The following is a 23,950-nucleotide window of genomic DNA, read 5'->3' as shown; positions in this document are numbered from 1 at the left end:
AAGCAGAACATTTTTATTCATTAAGTGGTTGTTTTTTTAACATTCTTGTCACATCTGCAATGCTTCTCTAAACTCTTCTCTGGTTCTCTAGGATGTGACCTTAATAACAAAGTACAACTGATGACGAAAGAAAATGACAAAATTGGAAAAATAAAACGTCCTAAGAGTCTCTTTGAGGTTTCGATTCCATCCCAACACAAATGTCCTCGTTCAGAAAGGAATGAGATACATACAAACGACGACTAAAGGTGGACCAACGCAAAACTTGCCTCAGTGTTACAGTGATGTAGAAACTAGTCGGACATGTCTGAAGCATAAGGTCAACCACCAGTTAAGTACATGTCAGCAACTATTGTGACTATTAGAACTATTATTTATACCACCCGTGTGAGATGAACACATATATACACGTTTTTCAAGACTGTGTCGTGTTTTCAGTTACAAAAATAAAGTTTGGTCTTTCCTCTTTTTCTCTTTCGGGTTACGTTCCATTTCATGGCTTTCTGTTTGAATGTTAAGACATATCTACATTTGGTCTTTCTCAATTCTTTTCCCTCCTAATTCTCTTCCGTGTGCCAGTGTTTTTTCAAAGACTACCTCAGGAGCTGCGATCAAACACACGCAGGCCCCGCTTCAGCTCGAGGACATGAAAGCTCGTTCTGAAAGGAACTGATGCAGTTTTTAGTCGATTTAAAAAAAAAGAGAAAAGGAAGATTACATTGGTAAAGTTAAAAAGTTGAGACAAAGGAAAATTCACAGAGTTCATTTAAACAGGCCCCTCACTTGTTGATGTTGCTGTAAATGGAACCAAAAGTTTAATGTAAACTTTCAAGTCGGGTGAAGTGAGGTGTTTACGTTAGAAGAGGCGCGCAGCTTTGACATTTATTTTGTTTGGGTAATAATCTATATGATCAATTTCAGTATCAACAAAAGTATGTTCTGTCAATTCACACCTGCTACACCCGCTGCTGCTGCTGCTGCCTGAAGGTTGAGTCTGTTTTGGTTTCAGCTCCGATCGGACAAGCCCGGCTCGATTCAAATTAGTTTGTGTTCGTGGTCGACTTTCAGAAAACAAAGTCTTCAAGTTAATGGAAAAGTGGAAAGAAGTTTGTCTGCAAAAATATGTGTTAAAACTAAAGACTGTAAATAAAGATGGCTGACGTGTCTCCCATTCCTCGGGTAGTGTGAAACAAATTCATCTTGAATATCCGAGGTTACAAATGCATCGTACGCTTTTTACCTCATTTGGAGGCGGAGTCTGCGCAGTAGTTGATCTACGGTATCGAGTTGTCAGCTGTCAATCCTTTCGTTTCAACCTGTTTTTATAGCATCAAAAAACTAAAAGCAGAATCATCACTTGTTAATACATCAGTGTGATTAGAAAATCTTTGGGGGGCAGTATTTATAACTTATACTGCAGCCAGCCACCAGGGGGATATAAAGTCACTTTGGCTTCACTTGTGGGGAGCTGTGATGTCGTCCATCTTTACAGTCTATGATTTAAACACACATTACCTCTCATAATATGTGCAGAGCCTCTCACACAGTAACACAACTCATTTTACACACAGCCTGTGTTTGTCTTAGCAAACCTAGTTAACAGTTGAACTGATCAGGTAATCCTAAAATAAGAGACATCAGGATGAAAAATCATAAACAGCCAATCAGACTGTGACCCATGCTTCTCCTATAGCCGTCTATTTCTGGGCCCGATAACACTGCTAATGTACAGAGGTAAAACAGGGTATGGTCAAGGTGAAGGAGCCCCCCCACACACACACACACACACGCACACACAAGCATGCAATGAGTCTAAACAGAGAAGACAAACAAAATGAAATGTAAGAAAACGCCAGTGACCAAAGAAAATTTAAAATTAGGAAAAGTGCACACATCATTTTTTGGGGTAAACTGAAAATAAACTTTGGATCCTTCCTCATTTTGACCAAACCCTGTAACTAATAAACATTTGATAATCTAATATAAGACCTGGGCAATAGATCCTGCTACAACTGGTCACTAGATAAGACTACGGGCTGCTAGAATAAAGAATGTTACAAATCCAACAAAGATGAGTGAGGAAATATTCATGTGAGAAGGTTAAGGTGACTTTCAACTCTAAGGCACGCAGCTAGACATACAGAGTGAAAAGAAGTGGAAGGATAAGTAGCGGGAAGTTGAAAGTGTCTTTTCTGTTGCTTTGTCGTAATACTGAGCGAGCGGCTTCCAACAAGATGAATTGATGCCACAGTCAAAGTCCTGAATGTACAGAGCAGTGAAGATGAACTGATATGAAATGTTAATAGTCAAGGAACAAAATATGTAAATCTGTGTAAGTGAAGGCAAAATGAAAGTCTGCTTTCTGCTAAATGAAAAACAAAAAAAAGTTTTACTTCCTCCTTCATGTGGCTCCAGTTATTATTCACTGCCTCAAACACACACACTCTCACACACTCTCTCACACACTCTCACACACTCTCACACACACACACTCTCACACACACACACACACACAAACACACACACACACACACACACACACACACACACACACACACACACACACACACACACACACACACACACACACACACACACACACACACACACACACACACACACACACACACACACACACACACACACACACACACACACACACACACACACAACTACACCTCCATCCTTCTGTTTACGGAGAGCACAGCAGTACAAGTCAGTCATCCGCACGTGGATCCACATTTACGTACTGCAGTACATAAACACAGACATATGCAGTAGTAGTGAGCAGTCTCCTCGGGGATAGCAGCGCCACCGTCCAGCGAGCTGCCGGCTTCATCGTGAAAATATACAAAAGTAACGTCATAGTCCGACAATGTATTTGGTTCTTAAGCAGAAGAAGGAAAAAATCCTCTGTACTTCACTCTTGTCCTGCTCCGTCGTTTCCTGCATTTCTGCTACTTCCACTCATCCATTGTTTCTCAAACTCAAAGTTTTAAATGTCTTCTTCATAGTAAGTGGCTCGCCCATCGTTTTCCCCCCAGCAGACTGTGAGGAGAGAGAGAGGAGACGAAGATTAGGAAAGAGGAAGACAAAAGAAAGAGGAGATTGCAGACATTGACGGGTGAAGGAGGGAATGAAGAGGTTATTACTATGAAATAATGAAGAGAAATAGGCGAAACAGTCGGATAGAGATGGATTTCTCTTGTTAGTGATAGACAGAGAAGTAATGTTGAGTGCGAGCGGAGCGGTTCATTAAACGGGAAGGATTTTCTACACAAACAAACATACATCCACTGCAACAAAGACACAGACATTTTCTCAAGCGAGCTCACAGGGCGGAGTTTCTCTTGGGATTCTGAATATTAAAGGACGGAGTAAAAAATGCAATGAGAGAGAGAAAACAGGACAAACTGTGAGAGGAAAATTGGCCGGTGAACCCTGGTTATTCTTACACTGTGCCTTTCACCAGACCAACGACTTGGAGCGAGTGCTGACTCCTTTCCTCTTGTTGGACGCTGTCGTCACGGCGTTACGATGGCTGCGCTTGTGAGACTCCAGGTACAGCTGAGAAAACATTATTCACACACACAAGATAAATTACACACAACTATAAAGCAATACAATCACACAGTTTGAAGTTAATTGATAGTAAAAGTAAAAATTGACTTTCAAATACATTTTGTTTAATTATTTGACCTTTGAATTCAGCTCAACTTGATTCAGAGCATCGTCTGTATGTGGAGACGTTTCAGCTCGTTTTTATAGAATCAGTTAACTTATTAAAAGCTTGAATGCAGACAGCCACCAGGGGGCGATTGAGATGCGTTGGCTTCATTATTCGGGAGCAAGTATAGCAATAAAGTATAAATGACAGTTTATGATTGAATAAACATGCTGACTTAAAGGTCCCATCGTATGAAAATTCCACTTTTGTAGTGCTTCTACACGTTAATTTGGGTATCTGGCATGTCTACCGTCCCAAAAACTGTGGAAAAACACAACTCCCGCGATCTGGTGTGGTTCCTCTATGTCAGGAAGTATGCGCTAGCGAGCGTCCAATGGGGTTATGGGCATTCTTTACGTCATTGGCAGTTTTACGTCAGCGCAGAGACCCCCACCAACACTCGACCCACCAATCAATGGAACCACAATAGATTTAAGAACCACCCACTTTATTGACCGTCCATCGGTTTGCGCCGCGATTGCATTCTTGCGAGCCTTGTAAACACTTGGATAAGCTATCTAGCAGCATGAAACGAATTCGACCACCGAGAGCCACCGCGTAGCCCATAGCCCGTAGCCTGGAGCCCGGGAGGCGAGAGCCGAGAGCCCGGAGCAAGGAGAGTGAGCTGTTGGTGTTTTTTCCAGGTAGGAGCTCGGAGCTGCTTCACTGTGTTGATGCTGTGGTTATGCTGCCTCAACTGGATGTGACTTTGTTGTTGTTAGCAGCAGCAGCTAACGCAGGCTTCTGTGTGTGTGTTTTGCCCCGGTGGAAGCAGCATGTATGAATACAAAACAGCTTGCTGCTAGCGACGCTAACGCTAGCCTAGCGTTAGCTGCGGCACCGGCACCTCCGTGCACCGCCGCTGTCGGGTCCAGGACGTCCCGGTGAGGGCTCCTTGAGGTGCCGCTGTTAGCTCCGGGGACGTCCCGGTGAGGGATCCTCGGAGGTGCCGCTGTTAGCTCTCGGAGTCTAGCTTGTGTGTGTGTATGTTTGTGGCGTCCCGGGCATGCAGCACGTTTACATAGAAAACAATGCACTCGGAGGCTAACCCGACTCGTAGCTTCTGTGTGTGTCTGTCTTTGTTAGAAACTAGCATTGGAACGTGTTCAAGGACCCCCCCCCCCGGTCTCCGGTGGCGAAGCGGAGGAGGAGGAGGAGGAGGAGGAGGGGGGCAGAGAGCTGCACATTATAACTTTTGTGGCTCTTACAGATTTGCTCCACGCAGCCCGAGCTGCACGAACCGGTGCCGGTCACCAGCAGCTCGTTGCCGCCTCCGTCGCTCGCTTTAAAATAGACTCATACCCGGGGTTTTAAGTGCATTTTGCCGCAGAAGTTGCAGCAGTGTTAGCTTCCAAAGCTAGCCCCCACATCCCTTTGCCTGTGTGTGTCTGTGTCTATCTGTGTGTGTGCGTGTGTCTGTGTGTGCGTGTGTCTGTGTGTGTGTGTGTGTGTGCGAGCGCTCAGATACAATTATATACTGTATACACACATATCTAATGCATGTATTTAAATAAATGTACATCCTTATCAGAGGGTGTAGTAGTTTTAAAATTGTAGCTTCAATGAAGAAACACAACAAACAAATACAGAAATATGTGCAGGACAGTGACTTAAAATTATTTTAACAACCTTACATATGCTAAGGAGAGATTTAAGACGTGAAAGTGGATGTGTGTGTGTGTGTGTGTGTGTGAGATTGACAGGGGGGGGCGGGGCGGTGAGAGAGGGGGGGGGGGGACTCAAAAGAGGTCAATCTGAGGAGGGCTGTTTTAGACAGGGTAAAAAGGCTGTTGTTTTAAATGATCCTTGTGGTATTTTGACCAAAAAATGTTACAGACATTTCATTAAGACCCCAAGGAACCATATCAACTGTGGTAAAATGGGCATACGAGGGGACCTTTAAGACTAATCTAACTAATCTGTGACTTTTCTTCGACTGATGATTTCTGTAAAAAAAAAAAAAAAAAAAAGAAAGATGGTAGAATGGAAATCAAATACCTTCTTGGCGAAAGCTCGTCCACACTGGTCACAAGCGTGGAGCGAGAAATTCTTGGTCACCCGGACCTCAGTGGAGGACGTCCCTGTGCTGCTGCTCTCCGACTGCGCCTCGTGCCGTCGGGTGTGTGGCGGTGGGTTGCTCGGCGAGACGCTGGTGGAGGAGGCGGAGTTGCGCATGTGTGTGTGTTTTTCACTGCGGCGGGTGAGCGGCGGGCTGATGGGGCGAAGCTGTTGAGTCTGCTGTCGCTCCTGCCTCTCCTGCCTCTCCTGCCTCTCCTGCCTCTCCTGCCTCTCCTGCCTCTCCTGCCTCTCCTGCCTCTCCTGCTTACGGGTGACGGGAGGGGAGAGCACGAACGGTGGCGATGAGACTTCCTGCTGTTTCCGAGTGGCATGGGCAGGAGGTGGGGCTGAGGAGGAAGAAGAGGAGGACAAGGAGGAGGAAGAGGAGGCCGGGGCAGCTGTGGAACTCTCTTGCTTGCGCGTTACAGGGGGCGAAGGAGAGGAGGAGGACGAAGAGGCTTGGCGTCCGTTCACTTCCTCTTTGACGCCGCTGCTTGTCCTCTTGTTGGGGCTCGGGCTGCTGAGGACGGCCTCTGCCAGCCTCTTCACCGCCCTGTTCTCCAGTTTGGGCATGATCTTGCCGAGGTATGAGGACGACTTCTTGTGGACGACAGTCACGTGGCGCAGGACGTCCCGCTTACGGCGCGATTCGTAGCGACAGAGGGGGCAACGGTAAAACTTGATGAAGATCTCGTTGCCGTCGGTGTGCAGCTCGATGTGCTTCGTTAGGTTCTGACGGGAGCTGAACTGTCGCTTGCACAGTTTGCAGAAGAGCTGCTTGAAGTCGAAGCCCACAGACAGTTTGGTCGACTTGTTGGGGACGCACACGCTGCTGCCAGCACGGGAGGATGATGATGATGAAGATAAGGAGGATGGCATCATCTTTGGGCTCAGCGGGGTTTCCTCCTCCTTCACCTTCGTGGAGTTGGGTGCCACAGGAACACTTTTAGCTGTACCAGTGCTGTCACTCGGAGACGGGGCAGGACTACTGTCCATCTCCTCCTCCTCCACCTCCTCTTCTTCCTCTTCCTCTTCCTCTTCCTCGTCATCCGAGGGCTCGACTGCCTCCTGCTTCACCCGGACATTGTTGTTTGAGGCCACGTTAGTGCTGCTGCTGCTGCTGCTGCTGTTGTTGTTGTTGTTGTTGGTGCTGCTGCTGTTGTTGTTGTTTGGAGTCGCTGCTTTAGTAGCAGGGGGTGCTGGGGCTGCAGACCTGTTACTTTTCACACTGTATATTTTGTGGACAATGCGCATGTGCCTCTTCAGCATGAGCTGAAACACAAAAATATAATTAAAGATCAGTCAAAGTCTCATGTGAAATTACACATTGTCACACAATTTTGTCTAGATCAACTGACATTGCGGTTGAACAAACAGCCTCTGGAAAATCTCAGGGAAATGTCTTGTAACAGCTCTAGAATTATGCACAGACTATTTCTGGTTTTGCTCCCTTTCCATGTTTGGATTCTCAAGGCTAAAAACAACCCATATAAGATTAAATACAGAAACATAAATAAGAACAAATTAGACCAACCTTTAATTGCTACTAAGGCTGACTTTAAGCACAGCAAAGGCTAGAAGAGATCCCCCCCCCCTCGTGCAACCAACCAACCTGAGAGCTGTACGTCCTCTTGCAGAGCGTGCAGCGACATGACACCGGGTTCGCCTGCGCAGCGGCCGGGGGCTGAGGCTGAGGTTTGGCTTGGTTTTGGTTTGAGGACGCTGTTTTGGTGTTCACAGGCGTGGACTTGGAGTTGTGGCTACGTGTTGGAGAGGAATTGTTGCTCTTCCTGGGAGGCGTGGCCTCCGGTGTGTTGGGCTGGCCGGGCTTGGGGGAGGCGGCGGGGGCGTTGGGGTTCCTCTGCAGGCCGCGGTGCACCTCGTCCAGGTGGCGCCGCACGTTGGCTTTGGTGGCGAAGGTTTTGAGGCACACGAGGCAGGACTTTCCGGTCGGTGCGCTGAGAGTCCGTGGCCGACCTCCAGTATCAACAAGAAAAATGATTAATTACATTTATAATTAACTTTGAAATATGAAACTGGCATCAACCTCATAAACTAATAGTAAATTCACATTCAAAGAGCTAAATCCATATACTGATGGTACTGAATGACCTTAGCTTGATATTAAGCATGTTAGAAAGTTACTTCTTTTCACTTAAAGGTATATATATATACATGTTTAATGAAAATAAATATCGTCATCTGGGCTCCACTCATGCAAAACATCATTAATAATTATTAGATTATTCAAGTTCAGTAACAGTTTGTCTTGGAAAGTCAGCAAATTAAGCATTTAGAAAACCAACCAGCTCATTCAGTTTTGTGTTGAAATAAATGATGTTTCTTTAGCCTTATTACAATGTTTATATGAGTATACTAGCTCTTGTTGCTATAATCAACACTTGATAATATTGATCAGTTTAAAGATGACTATATTTCCTTTTCATCATTTATGTCAACACTTACCCTTCACCATAGAGAGCAGGCTCGTGGGAACTGTTCGTGTCTCTGTGAACTTTCGCAGCTCCTCCAGTTTGGTCTTGTGCATTTTGCGGCAGTGGCGCCTGATGCTGCGGCGCGAGTTAAAGTCCTGACCGCACAGACAACAGGAGATTGTCACGTCATCCACCTGGCGGGGAGAATAATGAGAGAAGGGATAGTGACGGACTGCAGCAAACGAGGCGACGTGGAGAATCGAATATCAGACAGCTCAGATACATACCCCGCTAGTGGAGCCCTCCTCTTCAGGCGGTGGCGGCTCTGCTTTCGCCTCCTCCTCAACCTCCCATTTCTTCTGCCCCTGGTTGGGTCCCGGGCTGCTGTGGCTCTCGGCTCCACCTCGCTGACTCGCCTGGCTGTTGTCCCCACCCTCCGCTGGCTCTTCCCATGCTACTGGACTCTCTCTGGCACTGTGAAGGACAATCAAATATCAGGGACAACGTTTGACCAAAGTTAGACTTGAGTCTACACCAGCTACACTGCATTAGCTATATCACACACACATTGAGTTACAGTACATCTTACTCCATCAGTTTACCAACCTGGGTGTGTGTGATGGATATCTGGCCAGGTCCTCTTCTGTGGTGAGGTACTGGAACACGGCCTTGCTAGTGGTCTGAATGGGCTCCAGTCGGACCACGCAGTCTGGGCGGTCTCTGGGATATATGGTGTCCAGTAAATCCTTCATGGCCACACTCTGTCTGTCGTCTCCCGATGAACCTGAAGAAAACCATCCGAAACATTGCAATATTTAAAATAAATCTTAAAGAAACCAAATATTAAACTTCCACTCCGTCAAAACTATTCTACTACTTTAATTTGACTGAAACTTCCCATCAAGATTCCATTCAGGTTTGGTCCGGACAAAGGGGGGATCATTTTATCACTTTCTATAACATTGTTAATTCACTTTGGAGGAATGAGGGTTCATGATACTGCAGCCAGCCACCAGGGGGCTTTCTGGGAGCTGCAAAGTTGTCCATCTTTATATATAGTCTATGATTTTACTGAGCTTTGTTTTACAGTTTTCTCTTCTGCAACCGCTGTGACGTTGATATTATTTTTTCAGCAAAGTGCAGGTTTCATTTATAGAGTTCTTCACAACAGGAAATCTACAGATTTGAATCTTAGGCACTTAGACCTCAAATGGAGACTGTATTGCTCTACTGTCAGGGCTCGATGGGGAAAAAGAAAAGTCTAATGTGTTTATCCAGTAACCTCACATTTAACTTTCAGCACTTTGATAGGGAAAAACATTGATGAAAGAATTTATCAAAATAACAATATAGGTAGCACACTTACAGCCTACAGTAAAGGACTCCTGATTGAGAAAAGAGAAACAACTTAATTAAGACCACAAGCAGATGTACAGGAGATTGTGATGAGTTGTTTTTTCCAACAGCAATCATTTCAGTGGATAGAAATGAGCAAAATATAATCTACTGCTTGGGATGAGATTTATCTCTCTTTGAGGAGGAGAGAGGAGGAGAGTTAGGTAACAGAGAAACTACTTGAAGACTCTGCTGGGCTTCCTCCGTGTATCTGCCCGCTACTGAGCAGGAAAGAATAGAGATATGGACACATACTGTGGCTAATGAGCAGTAGATAAAACGCTAATGGTGCAAGATCAAAGTTACTTTCTGCCGTGATATGAGGGAAGAGCAGAATAGAGACTTCACTTCGTGTAAGAAGAATGACTGACGGATTGAAGACGTTACAGTAATGTGTGTGGAAGAGAGAAAAATGGGGCTGTGTTCCGAAGGAGGAGATAAGAGGGGAATAATGAGCAGGAGACAGATTGTGTGAAGGAGATAGTGAAAACCTAAGAGTGAGAGAACATGAAAGCAAAATGTGGAACCACCTTAGGAAACGTTGGAGTCATCAGTCTGCATGTTTTGTTTTTAACGTGTGGGAACTAAACTAAGTGCTGAAATCAAGATTGATCCCGGACTCATTTAGGAAGTTGCTGTTTGTGTAATCTCGTCAAATTTTGCATTTGCGTTTCCCCAGCGTGCACCAAGGCGCTGACCCCAGCTGGGGGGGTTTGTGCTCTACCTGTTCCGCCTTTTGATTTTATTATTGCGTTTATGGGGATTTGTGTTTTATATCTCTTATGCTTTGGTTGTAGGACTTTGAGAGCAGGGCTGTGATCATTAACAAGTTAGGTTTAAATATTCCAGACGTGTTTATTGTTGTGTATGTGTCTGCATGCTAATACGCTGCGTCACTAACCGTCGGATTCAGGCAGCCGTGAAAGGCAGTAGTACTCTTTATGTGTGATGAGGTTGGGCAGGCCCCTGAACAGACTGCGGCACAGTTTACACTCGAAGATGGTGTCCACCTCCCTCAGCAGCATGTGTCTCAGCTGACTGGTGCCTGTGGGACAGAGGAAAGCAGCAATGATTAACCAGTGGGAAATAACAAGACGTAAATACACCATATTGTAAAATTCAGTTTTACAAGAAGAATTGGCGGAGGGAGCACTTGCACCACATATGTGCTCGCCTCACAATGCAGATGACTTAATGGAACACATGAAATCCATATACTCATATAGATGGAGCATATTCATATGTCTGTCTGCTAAGACCTGAATAGTTGTCACGGCAACGCCAAAGCGCTGTGTATGGCTATAATGCAAGATTCTACTTTGACAGGACGCTGACATATTGAGACACAGAGTCACAGCTGATCACAGAGCGAGTAAGAGTTCCAGATTTTTTAGACTTTTACCAGACGTGTTTTTGGTCATTAGGAAACAGTTGCGCAACAAATGAAAACTATGGTGGGATGCCACAGTTTGAATTATTAATAAGAAGTTGGTTAGTCTATCAAAGGGATAGACAGCCCAGTCTCCAGGCTGTACTTCGCCTCTCGCCCAATTCCGGCTGTCAAAGTTGCAGACACGTTGCAGGAACCTCACATCTCTAACAAACCTGAACGGAAGCATTCAATTATCTGCTGAATCCCAGACTTGGACGTCTGCAGAGGCTGTTGGAGGAGAGGAGGATCTCCGGGCTCCACACAGAGACCTGGAGAGAGAAAGAGAAGAGAGAGATCGTTCAAATAATCCCATCAGAGTTTGACAGTCTTTGAGTAATACAGCAGCACCTGGAATTTTCTGGCACCTGGTACGACACAAAGTATATTGCAGTGTGCTTAAAGGGTATGTACAATCAGTGAGGTCTGTATGAGACAGTGATTCACTCTGACCTTGTTACCTTGTTGCACACACGCACGCACACACACACACACACACACACACACACACACACACACACACACACACACACACACACACACACACACACACACACACACACACACACACACACACACACACACACACACACACACACACACACACACACACACACACACACACACACACACACAGCGATGACTGTGAGAAAGACGGTCATTTATCTTTTCCCTTCAAGATCAGTAAGCCTTGGATGTGAGCAGAATGGAAACACAGGGTGCAGAAAATGAATGAAAAACAATCCTGACAAATCAAATCAGCGACACTTGTTCACAAGACTAAAGCTCAAGTGGGACTGTTGGGAAACGTGCAGTGGAGGGTGCAATGGGCTGAGGCATGGTGGTAAACCTTTTTTGTGCTGATTCCAACAAGGGTGAGAGCCAGTGCAGCATCTGATACTTTAGCCTCGGTGTCACGCTACTTGATCAGCCTGATCAGGAACAAGAGGAGGAGGAGGTTTATCGATGTGTATTTCAAAATGGTTTTTGCTTTTGCTCAAACTCAATGACGAGAGGGAGCAGGGTCAGCGGGATGATGGTAGGGAATTAATATTATGTTTGATTAACTGACCTGCCCAAATATTTTCTTCATTATATTACTTTTAACTAGCTTGGGTATCCTTAGGGTTTGGTCTGAAACCGGTGCTTAATCAAAAACATTTTCTAGAAAAAACGATAATCATTTATAAGGTTTTTCTTTTTTTATTGCCAAGACAAATATGTATGATGGCCGATACATCGGAATTAGCATCATCCCCAAAATACCCATTGTGATTGGGTTCTATTTTTAACTGTTCAATTCTTACAATAATACAATTTTTCTGAACAACCTAATGTGAATACCTGTATCAGGAAATAATAAGAAATATGTGCAGATTATCACAATGTATGTGAAATATATGCAATTTATTTTAGCATTAAAATCTGCATGATGTCCGTCCTCTCAACAAAAGAGGTTTACTTTGCCAAATCTTTAACCAGTGGGATTAAAATACTGCAGAGAACAGACTCATTCCATTTTCCTAATACACAGAAACACATTTCTGCCTTGAAAAGGAACAATAAAGTGAACAAATACGCCCTCAGGGTGTATTATTATTCATTGATCTCAGTGCCACAGAACTATTTTAATTTTCCTTTGTATAAAACATTAAATATAAAATAGCAGGAGGGGAGTTTGGTTCCTGCATTATTGATGCAGGCTGACTATGGCTCCGTGACCCGTTACTGAGATGGACTGTGAGGAGGAAAAGTGCTTTCATTCTACCTGGTTTCAGCGCTGTGAAACGCCCGACAGGTTTTGAATAGAAATGTGCATAAAAAGAAGGGAGGCGCAAACAGCTCAAAGAGCTCCTAACAAGCACCGCCAAAGACCCTGAAATCACCTGACTCGTCTCAATTCTCACTGTTTATTGATGTGAAAGAAGGTGAGCAGCATTTCTACAGCAGAAAGTATTGTGTAAAACCTCCAAATAAAACACATTCAGTGAGACAAATATGCTTGTTACTGAAGCAGACTTCAATTACGGCCTGCAATCTACAATTTATATCATTCAAGATGCATTACTGTGAGAGGACAATGCTATGTTTTGCAGTTTTACGACGATATAAATCAAATGATTACTTTCTGTTTTGTTTTTTTCCTGGCCTAGATTATTTTTAGCCTTCCGTTGTTTTGTCATTTCCAATAGGAAGTTACTTCTGGTCAGAAAACACGACAAGAAGTTGAGATCATGCGTGTTTTAAGCGCGGTTGGCTCCGCCAACGCTTGAATACACACACACAGACACACAAAGCAATACTAGGTGGTAATCAGTGCGGCGTAGCCGATCTGTGCACATTTGTTTGTGTGTGTGTAGGTGAGTGAGAGAGAGACAGAAGCTAAAGAGCCGAGCAGACAGACTGACACTCCCAGACAGATGCAGACAAAAGAGGGCTGGACCCGTGAATGACGTCTGGTTAAGAGGTTTTGACAGAGAGCGAGATGGAGATTATGTATTAATGTGCGGCAGAGTGTGTTTTCCTCATGCCCTCTTACCCTCCCCCCGCCACACACACCTCTCACAGGCAGACCGTTACAATCCCAGCGGGGCAGGTCAGTGACCCGCCGACCTTCGCACCTCCCTCTGCAAGGGGGTCAAAGATCATCCAATCAAAAAATGGCAAACAACTTCCTAGGACTGTGAGTTACAAAGTTCAAACTGAACTCAAGGCATTGGGATTTGAGTGTGAAACCAGGAGGACACGGGATCGAAGGAGGAAAGCTGAGGTAACCCAAGAGGATGGAAGAGGGGAAGGAAACAAGCATTAAAAGTTTTTTAACACAGCGATAGCTTTGATAGCCCCCGTTTCACAATCCAATAACAATAGTTAGCTGGGCTTTAAGGTCAGGAAACACGCTAACTGCCAAGAGAACAAATCACACCCTGTGGTTTCTGTGGGACAGTGATTTCAAACTGAACATAAATAATCAGAAAATGTTTTTACTGAAACCAAATCTTTCAAGAATCTTTCTTCCATTCAGGTTTTTATGTAATAAATCCCAGAAGCCATGTCAAGATAATTTCTTGAGTCCTTGTTCCAGCTCCCGTCAGAAGTGACAGATTTTTGTAGTTGAGGTTTTACTCTTATTCTTGTGCAAGAAAGTGGTGAATTTACTTTGAAGCCTTTGGGTTGGTTCAGACCAATTTCCCACTGTGTTAATGGGCCTGTTCTGTTGATTTTATTGGCGTCTTCACCAGCAGACAAGACTTTCAACACCATTAAAACTATACAATAGTCATACAGGAGCCAACGTGATAAATCAACTTCCAAGTAAAACTTTAAAAAATGTATGATGGTGCAGGCCAACATGTGGAGATCAAAGTTAAAGGTAGCTCCTCTTTTCCACTGCCAATTTCTTCATGAGTGCAAAACTTAAACATCTCTGGCAGTGAAGCTACACAGGGACCTGACAAACAGTTTCACCCTGTAGTTCAGGACTGTGAGAGCTGCATGTAGATTTTTGCTGGTGCTCCTAAACAGGCAGCACCGGTCCTACTAGTGGAAACAGTCCTACTGTGGGTGGATGAATCAGCAAGTGATGCAGTGGTGGTTTACCCACCTGTGTTATGATCACTGGTCTGCTGAAGCTGCTCGTCAGTCTGGCAGCTCTGGTCCCTGGTCCCACTGGTCGTGCTCTCGCTGTCCTCGGGCTCAGGCAGCAGAGGGGGAATGGGTTTCCACATGGGCTTGGCTTGGCCAGAGTCGCCCTTTTCCTGGACGTCCATGGGAGTTTCCATCTGGTCAAAGTTCTCAGCGAGCTCCTCGGCTGGTGCAGAGGTCCGGAGCTGGGCATCATCATAGGGTTGGTCTCCTCCACGGGGCTGCTCCTGTGGTGGATGCTTGGTGTCTGACTGGGACTGACCTTCCTCTTTCTCTTTCTCTGTCTGGCCACCAGCCTGTGGGAGCAGAACCACGCATTAAACATGAGCTACAGAAACAAGGAGACAAAAATCATCAAAGAAAATGAAATATTATATAGTACATGAGTCTTAACAACATTATTGTCAATCTAGATTTTTCCAAATCCTTAAAAGTTAAGATTACCCACGCATGGTGTTGGTGTAACACTTTTATTAATCTCTCCATTCATTCAGTTTTTATCAACTAATTCAGTTGGTCTCTTTTTCTTTCTTCCATCTGACTAAAACCAATATATCAAGCAGTAAGGTTTATAATAGTTATGTGTTATTATTAGAAAAATGCCTCTTGCTGGACAGACTGCGGGTGTGTGTGTGTTCCTGTCATGTCTCCTGAGCACGCAGAGATTAACCTTGTCGAACACAGCAGCCCTTCAGCAGATAAGTGACTCCACATCGGGTCTTCAGTGTTTACACTGTATGTGCAAGTGTAGTGTGTGTGTGACTGTGTGTAGTTGCGTCTCTTGTCCAGACCTATTTCTTCTTGGAGTCCCCATTCCTTTCTTCTCTCCCACCCACCAATTTATCCTCATTTCCTCTCTCTGTCTGTCTCGCTCAGTGTCCCCGCCGCCCTTGAAGAGGGATAAACGACTTCACCGTTCAGGCACCCGACAGCACATCTCCACAGAACAAGTGGGCCACTCTCCGACACTGTGTCACCCGCCACGCGCACAAACACGGCGCATACCACAGCGTAATTAAATGACCACTGATTAACCGAACATGCCCAGTGAGGCCATCTGTGCAGTACGACACACACACGCAACATTGCAACCATTGGATCCTTATTTATGTCCAACAGTGGGTGTGATGTGAGGTTAGACCTCAACCCAAGTACTTCTCTTACTTCTGCATGAAAAGACTTAAAGTAACACTATGCAACAGCGCCCTCTGCAGCCCTGTGTGGTGATTCATTCTGCTGGGTGCTGTGTCCGACAGTAAGTGGTTTTCATGCAGAGCAGAAACTAAACCTCGTCCCACTCACTGAACTGAAACACAGCTGATCTGATACTACCCTTGATCCCCAGCTTCTTAAACCAGAGGAGCTGCCACGGTAACAAATTCACCAAACTCAGTTCACAATTCTTCATATTCAAATTTCCTGGCTGGATATTGGAGATAAACACTAGTTTTTAAAGAGCTCTAAAATAGACACTTAAAATCTGAGTGGATTATAATTATATTTAACATGACTCCTATCTATATCAAATAATGATCTCATTAGGTACTTTTGTACTGGGAGAAAATCTCTGAGCTGCTATTGGGCATTTACAGAAAAGTGATTTTTGGTTTTCAAATAAAATGCCTTTAATTGTTTCCTGTGGTGATACACCACAAACTCTCTGTGTGTCGTGCAGGGAAGGACGGTGTCATTAGGAGTGCACAGTGTGTTTTCCTTTAGGAGAACAGATGAATAAATACAGAGAAACACAAACAGAGGTGGTTTTCAGGAGAAGGATTAAGTTGAGTCCCGGACTAAAACAAAAGCTCAGCAGTGAAACATTTTATTTGGACTGACTTTAATCCTTATCCAGGAAACATATTTTTATTCTACTTTGACTTAATGGAAAGCGTTGTGGCTATATATGGCAACATAGAACACAGTGTGTGGTGAACTGGAAGACAACTGTGTGGTGCTGGTAATCTAAAATGTGTAAACAATACTGTTGACTCTATATCCTCCCTTAAAATACGACCATTACATGATAATGGTTGTTTAATTTACATAACAGTAGACGTGTTTTCAATGTGACAGTGCAGGGAGACAGACATCCATTCACACTAACATTCAGGCATTGTTGTTGTTGTTTTCCAGTACCTGTCTGCGGAGGCTGTGGGAGCTCTTCCTCCCACCTGACTTATGGGCCTTCACCATGATGCCAAGCCTGGCCTGCTCCACCTCACGTTCACTACCAGCTCACACCTGTAACCTGCAACAACAACACAGACACTGCTGCTCACTGAACGTCCAACATAGAACATGTTTTCAAATTAAACACTTAAAAGAAATCTCTGGAGGTTACAGAAGAAGATACAATTTAAATCAAAAAGCTGTTGTGTGTATCAACCAAAAGGCTGCATCATTTATATTTTAACATTTACAGTAATGTCTCTTTTCGAGCTTAACACAAATCAACTTTGCCAAGCAGACTCCACATACAGCAGGTAAGCCATCACAAAACAGGTTGGTGTCATGACATGTTGGTGAGCAACTACTTCATATTCTTGTGTATTGCAAAGGAACAAAAACACACAGCGCTGATGTATAATGCATTAGGAAACATTACAGCTTGATGTGTTTACTGCCTGCAGAGTGCTCAGAAACTACCAGGCCACAAACTAGATCTAAATATAAAACAGAATTACATTTTTTAAGGCCATGGTAATGGTTCTCACAATTTCTAATTCAGCCTAGAGTCACATTTAACTCATTTTACCTGTAACATTACGACCATTACTCTGCACTAAGCACACTGCATTTAAAATGAATACTCTGACATCCCTTATATAGCCTAGATGCTATTGGATGAATATATGATCTTCGCGGAGAACCTAATGAGGACTGAAGATCATATATTCATCCATTTATATATAAATATATGTGTGTGTGTGTGTGTGTGTGTGTGTGTGTTTGAGAAACACTACGAATAAGTGGGAACCTGCTTCTGAAATCTGTGCTGTGATAAATATTTGTATGGTACATTAGAAAATATATAATTAGAAAGATGATTTCAATCAGTTTTGATTTAGTTGCATTACCCACAGTGTGATAAATTAAGGTTCCTGGGAGAGATTCAAAGATAAGCTGCCAATATTAAGGCGTTGTACGTCACTTTTAAAACTCTTATCTTTTTCATTTATTTATATGAAAGCTTCAATGATGAAAACACGTTTGTTGGTTCCCTCTAGTGGCAGTCCAAGATAAAACTGTCTGATCCATCTCAGCCACAGCCACCTGACACCACTTCAATGCTCATTTCCACTAGCTGGCACAACATGCTGTAGCAGCACAGTGGCGTGCTGAGCGCCCTGTCATTTGCTGATTCTTTATCTTTAGCGATATGTCTTCGCCACAGGAGGCGCAGCCTTATTTGTCACGATTAGAGGAGACCTCAAGAAAATTTACTTCATTTTGTCATTGGATGAGCTTCAAATGCCCCACGAGGTGAAAAGGGATTATATGAGCTGCAAGTTACAGACGCTTAATGAAGTCTGGAGAGACATGCTGTGGGTGTCCTAGACTTAGGAACATTTGGAACAAGCAGACAACAAGAGGACAACAGGAGGACACAAGAAGATAATAGGAGGAATATAAGAAGTCAACAATCAGAAAAAAAGGACAACAAGCAGATAATAGGAGGAATACCAGAAGACAACAAGCCGACAACAAGAGGAACACAAGCAGACAAGAGGCGACAAGAGGAAAACAAGAGGACAGCAACCAGTCAACAAGAGGACAACAAGCAGACAACAAGAGGATGACAAGAAGGAAACAAGAGGATGGCAAGCAGACAACAAGAGGACAACAAGAAGACAACAAGCAGATAATAAGAGGACAACAAGAGGACAACAAGAGGACAACAAGAGGACAACACGAGGTCAAACTGTACAAAATATGAGAAAAAATAATCAAAGCCTACACTCAAAATTAAGTTCTTTAACAATACTGATGATGACCAATAAGTGATGCGGTCCTCTGATGCCTCCTCGATACAATAACAGAGTGCACGCACAGGCATATTCCCACATGGGAGTGTTTGCATTTCTAATGAATATCCAGGAGAGGGCGACAAAGTGCGCGTAAGCTGCATGTGAAGTACATTTGTAGTTTGGAAGTTCTGTAGTCTAGCGATGTCTCCAAAAGACAAACCATTGAGACCACAAGAAACTCCTCAGAGGGGTCACCCAAGAACAAAGTTTATAATATTATAACACTAATGATGATTTAGTGGTACCACTATTCATGAACACAAATTAGCAGGTACACTTACTGAAGCAAAGAAGAGCAGGGGAAAAACTTTGCAACTTCTCAAACCAAACGATCTGCCAGAACAATGTCCACAACAAACCACTCTATGAGTAAAAAGAGAGAGAGAGGTCAAACCGCTCGTATGGTCCCGCGAGGGGAAATGAAGACGTTTGCGATGGGACAGCTGTGCAAATCATGTTATCACACAGGTACGGAGCTGAACACAGAAGCGTTGCTGTAATGAGGGGGGAGCTCTCCAGTGAACATTTTAGGCAGAGCGAGGCATCTGCACCTGTATTTCGTGACCCCTGTGTGAGGACTTGACGACGGCGGGGACATCTGTTTCAGCAAATTCACTTAAAGCACTTGAAACTGCTTAATAATGAGTGTGCGGGGGACGTGCTTCGTGCATTTTATCCCAAGTTTTTCAAGCCTTCTCTATTCACTGGATTTGAATAGAGGCAGTTTAGGCAGTTTAAAACTGAATGATTATAATTTGCAACCAAACACATCACATCCATTTAGCTCTGTCTATCATGTTGATTCAGCGGTATCTTTCACGTAGCAACCTTTAGGAAAGAAAAGTGCATGTGGGTTTTCTATTTGTGACCAAATATCTATCAATCTATCTACAGGCAGAATAACATAGGCGAACACAACAATCCCCACACTATCAGGTGTAAGCCATGGCTTTGTGGATGTGAGGCTGTTTTTCACAGACCTGCCCAAACAAAGGTTACAGTCAGATTTGAAACTGCATAGTTTGCCATATGAGCGAGCATCATATTATATGACTTTAGTCATATATATTTTATACAGGCTTCTGTGGGAGCAAACATCCCAGGAGAGATGCTACAGGTGGAAAAGGATCCGGGGATTTTACTCCTTAAACTTTTCTTAGCACATGTGTGATTTGTGGAGATTTAACTGTAATGAAGACACTTAATTTCAAACAGAGTGATTTGATACAAAATAAAGCATATTCTAGCTTAATTAAGAGCAAGTATATATAAATAAATTATATCTTTATATATCAGGGAGGGAGATGAACACAAGTCATTGTTTAATATGAGAAATCGGGACCCTGAAGTCAAGAAACAACCTCATATAAAGAACCTCATCATTTGTTCAAAGAAATAAAGTTAATTTCAGTGAATATAATACTTAAAGGCATTGATCAATTTCACACTCAAGCTGACTAATCCCACGTTTAGCCTCCTCCTCTCAAGGCAAAACATGCCATGGGACATTTGACATGATCTTTTCCCTGCACCGTCCACAGAGAGCAAGGACTGGTCGGAATGGTCAGAGTTGTGGGCTTTGAGTGACTGTTGTGTGTTAGCATGCAGGGATGGGCTCTAGCACTCTGTCAGTCTGAAAAGGGATAAGACGTTATGTGAGATGTGTATATATGAGCAATTCGAGATGACTGCTTACCCTGAATAACAAACAAACACTGCAAATGAAAACCGCCGTACATTAGGGGGCATCTTGGTAAAGTTGAGCCTCCACAAGAGTCAAAAATTTCTGCGTTCGTTCACATCTACCGCATTAGTTTGATATGGTAATCAACAGATGGGTTTATCCTGGGATTGTGAGACTGATTTCAGTGTGCCGCGGCTTCAGGAAGGTTGTAAATCCCAACTCAAAGCCAACAGCAGCCTAATTACTTTGTTGAGGAGTGTTTCATTAAAACCTGACAAGCTGCAGTCTGCCGGAGCTGACCCACGCTTTAAAGCCCCAGTGTGGACAATTGTCGGAGAAGACACAGGCTGCACTGTTTTCTTAACTCACTTTTTAAAAAGGGGTTAGATGCACTGTGGGGGTTTTAAAAGAAAGTTTCCGGCCAATAATACACACACGAGGGACTCTCCTGTTTCTGCGGTAGGACGGTCGAGGTTGTATCTCCTGTTCCCACTCAGGTGTGCTGAGCTAAAACTGAGATTTTGAGCATAAACAACTGTTGATGATCAGGGAAAAACTGGAACAATTTGTAAATACTGCAGAAAAGGGATGAATATGAGCCTCTGTTAAAAATAAATGTGAGATGAGACCAAACTGCCTGAGGGGCTTGGGGAAAAAAATCAGAGACACACAATCCCGAGAAGTAATTACGGATGGTGGAAGCTAAACAAAATAAGACACTATCTTGTCCTCTGATACAACTCTGAATAAATCCACCACCATAAGGTAACTGACCCCATGACTCACTCCATGAATCGCTGTTTCACAAAATATAAAATTTCCTGCTGTGAGGTTCTCATGGTCCTCCTCACACATCTAAAGTTATTTTCTATCTATTTTCAGCAGAGCAAGCTATCCAGCATCCCTCGCTCGATATTTCACAAACACACCATCTTTTCCGCTGTTACATATTTTCCCAACGCGTTTGAGTTTCATCTCCCACAATAATCCATAGTGAATTGTGTTTACACCAGCCAGAAATCAATTTGTCAAAGCATTTCCCATTTGGGCGCATGTCTTATTTTTGGGATACAAATCCTCGTTTGCCCTTTCGGGGGCAATAAATGAGGTAAATCCATGTCACGAGACCTGAACTTTCATTTCTGTGAAGCCTCCATATATTTGCTGCCTGAATAAAAAATACATCAGCTTCTTTATCATCGTGTAAGAGCTGGGACATATATGCTTTATGTATCTGTGTGTGTATGTTGAAATGTTTGCATGGCTCCAGAGCCAACACATGCATGTTTAGCAGCAGTTCCAGACTTTTTACTGCCTTTGTTTTAGGGCTCCAAATGTTTGTAAATCCAGACATTTAGCTAATTTTCCAATTGTATGCTGTCAGCTTCTAATTGCAGGCATGTAACAAATTTAACTACGGCTCTGTAGTTTCAATATAAAATAGATGATATAAGTTTAAAACCATGCAATTGATACATCCCACCTGCTCCTGTCGGCCCTTTTGCCCCCAAAACACATGGGCCACTGCTAGAAGCCGACTTTTCTGTGACTTCCTTGCTAACTTCTGACTTTCGTCTCTGCTTCAGCTGTGTATGCCTCCCTGGCTGAAGTATATATGCAGTATGTGAATTAAGTACGTAGCATAAGATTAAACTACAGCTTCTCTGTGTCCAATGTAAAACACATATATCGTGTTTTCTAGAGGTATCACCGTCTGACTGAGTGTAACGTGAGTGAGGTCTGGTCTCCTGACTCGTGTGAACGACACACGAATGTCAAACAACACTTGGAAAAGTTAAACATGCTCAACTTAGCGGACTGATGAATTTGCGGCTGGAAAAATAAATTAGGTTCAAATTCAAAAAGGGGAGGAAAAAAACCCTGAAGAAAAGTCATAGGCGGCACAAAATGACACTACATTAAATTCATCTAATATAATGTGGAGACTCTAACGTCCTCACAAACATAAACACCAGTTGTTCGTCAGTGTAGTAATATCATACAACTAAATCAGGAAACTCCCAAACATTACTCCACTGTGACAACAAATATTTTCTTTGCAAATGGGAAAATACCTGAGTTGTGCAAATGCCATAATACAGTAGGTGTGCACGCACGCACGCACGCACGCACGCACGCACGCACGCACGCACGCACACACACACACACACACAAAAATAGTGTTTAGTCGCCTTAACAGCAACATTTCAGTTTTTGTCCAGTAGCATGCACTGCTCCACAAATTCTACAGGACTGAGATAAATATACAGTTTTAAAAGGGTCAATAAGCACCACTAGTTTCTCTGTGATAACTTTCATTAAGCAGTCAAATCTGGACACATTAAGGGGTGGGACACACAAGCTGGATTTGACCAAATTGCCGCAGATACTTAAAAAGATCAGATATTAAAGGAAATTCTCTTAAGTGCATTAAATAGTGTTAATTCAAAGCAGAACAAATGGATATCCAGGGGAGATGCATGGGTATTTCCAGGCCAGGTGGTGAAATGCAGCCTACGTTCATTAAAAACAAGTTTCTAAAATTGTGTAAATGTATGTCCTGTTTAAAGTGATGTCATTAAAGTAACTGTCTCTTCCTGGATTGCAGGTAAAGTGACTGTCACATGCTTCAACATCACTAGTTGACTGACCTACTGACACTGGTCACCTCCTTGCTGGTTTGCCTTACTAGTAATATGAGAGCAGACTAATGGGTTTGTTGACGGGGAGTTAACTTGCACATTGGTCCGACGAGCTGTCTCTGTGACTGAACACAACCGTACATCATTACACTGACTGAATCACACACTGACATCATTAAACTGTTGCAGGCAGCATCCGCTCTGGTAAAAACCAATGACGACCGGGAAACTTAATCAAGGTAGAGAGCCAGGAGGAATCAAAGTTGCGGCTCGAATAAGAAAAGCATAATCTCAGAGGTAACAAGCAGCCAGTAAAAGACTTTAAAAGGGTTGTTTGAAAATAGATGGAAAATGTATACATTTCTAAAAGGACCAAGTAAAAAGTATTTTAAAATTGCAGGAGAAATATGTAAACTTCAGGCAAATCTTTGTACCACATTGTTTGTCCGTTATAACCCACATTTTTGTATTATCTACACTCATGCCCTAGTTTTCTGTTCAAATTCCTCCTCAAGGTTAGAATGTCCATCTCCACTGTGTCAGAGTCACTCATGTTCTGAGTTAGGCAGCTTGATGTCGGTGCGCCTAGCCTGAACTGATCTCCTAACTGTATGTAAAGTCGAACAATCTCTACGTTCAAACTTGGACACATGGAGATTCTGTTCCTGTAACGTTTGTTATCACTCAGTCACATCGGGGCGGCACTTGGCTGAGCAGTAAATTGGAAACCTTCAATTCCAAATAATTAAATAATAGTCCATAGCTGCAGGCTACCTGCTGCCATCTGGGTTAAATCGCTACCTTAGGGAATGTGTGTCAAGGTGCAGGAAGCAATCTCTACTGCTTGACTTGTTTTCTGTTTGTTTTAAATCGCAGCTATAATGATACCTGCCTCCAATTCACTACC

The 23,950-nt window shown here is 43.5% G+C and overlaps 1 protein-coding gene across 1 annotated transcript; it reads right to left on the bottom strand.

Moving 5' to 3' along the window:
• Positions 1–2,668: 2,668 nt before the first annotated feature.
• znf800b (zinc finger protein 800b) lies at positions 2,669–16,918 on the bottom strand. Its single transcript, XM_061077276.1, has 12 exons — positions 16,826–16,918; positions 14,649–14,985; positions 11,221–11,316; positions 10,517–10,660; positions 8,827–9,004; positions 8,508–8,694; positions 8,252–8,414; positions 7,398–7,762; positions 6,051–7,057; positions 5,726–5,978; positions 3,456–3,567; positions 2,669–3,048 (listed from the first exon to the last, which is right to left on the bottom strand). The coding sequence occupies exons 1-11, from the start codon at positions 16,880–16,882 to the stop codon at positions 3,466–3,468; spliced, it is 2,889 nt and encodes a 962-aa protein (XP_060933259.1). The 5' UTR covers positions 16,883–16,918; the 3' UTR covers positions 2,669–3,048; positions 3,456–3,465.
• Positions 16,919–23,950: the final 7,032 nt, after the last annotated feature.

This window comes from Limanda limanda, chromosome 1 (assembly GCF_963576545.1).
Source record: "Limanda limanda chromosome 1, fLimLim1.1, whole genome shotgun sequence".
NCBI lineage: Eukaryota > Metazoa > Chordata > Actinopteri > Pleuronectiformes > Pleuronectidae > Limanda > Limanda limanda.
Note: the sequence above shows the minus strand (reverse complement) of the source record. Positions and strands in the feature narration are given on the sequence as shown.

Bases quoted from the DNA above. Each gene is read 5' to 3' on its own strand.
- znf800b (XM_061077276.1), bottom strand. From the start codon at position 16,882: ATGGTGAAGGCCCATAAGTCAGGTGGGAGGAAGAGCTCCCACAGCCTC. The intron at 10,661-11,220 runs GTTTGTTAGAGA...TCTGTCCCACAG, and splicing joins AATTGAATGCTTCCGTTCAG to GCACCAGTCAGCTGAGACAC. The intron at 7,763-8,251 runs GTAAGTGTTGAC...TTGATACTGGAG, and splicing joins CCTGCTCTCTATGGTGAAGG to GTCGGCCACGGACTCTCAGC.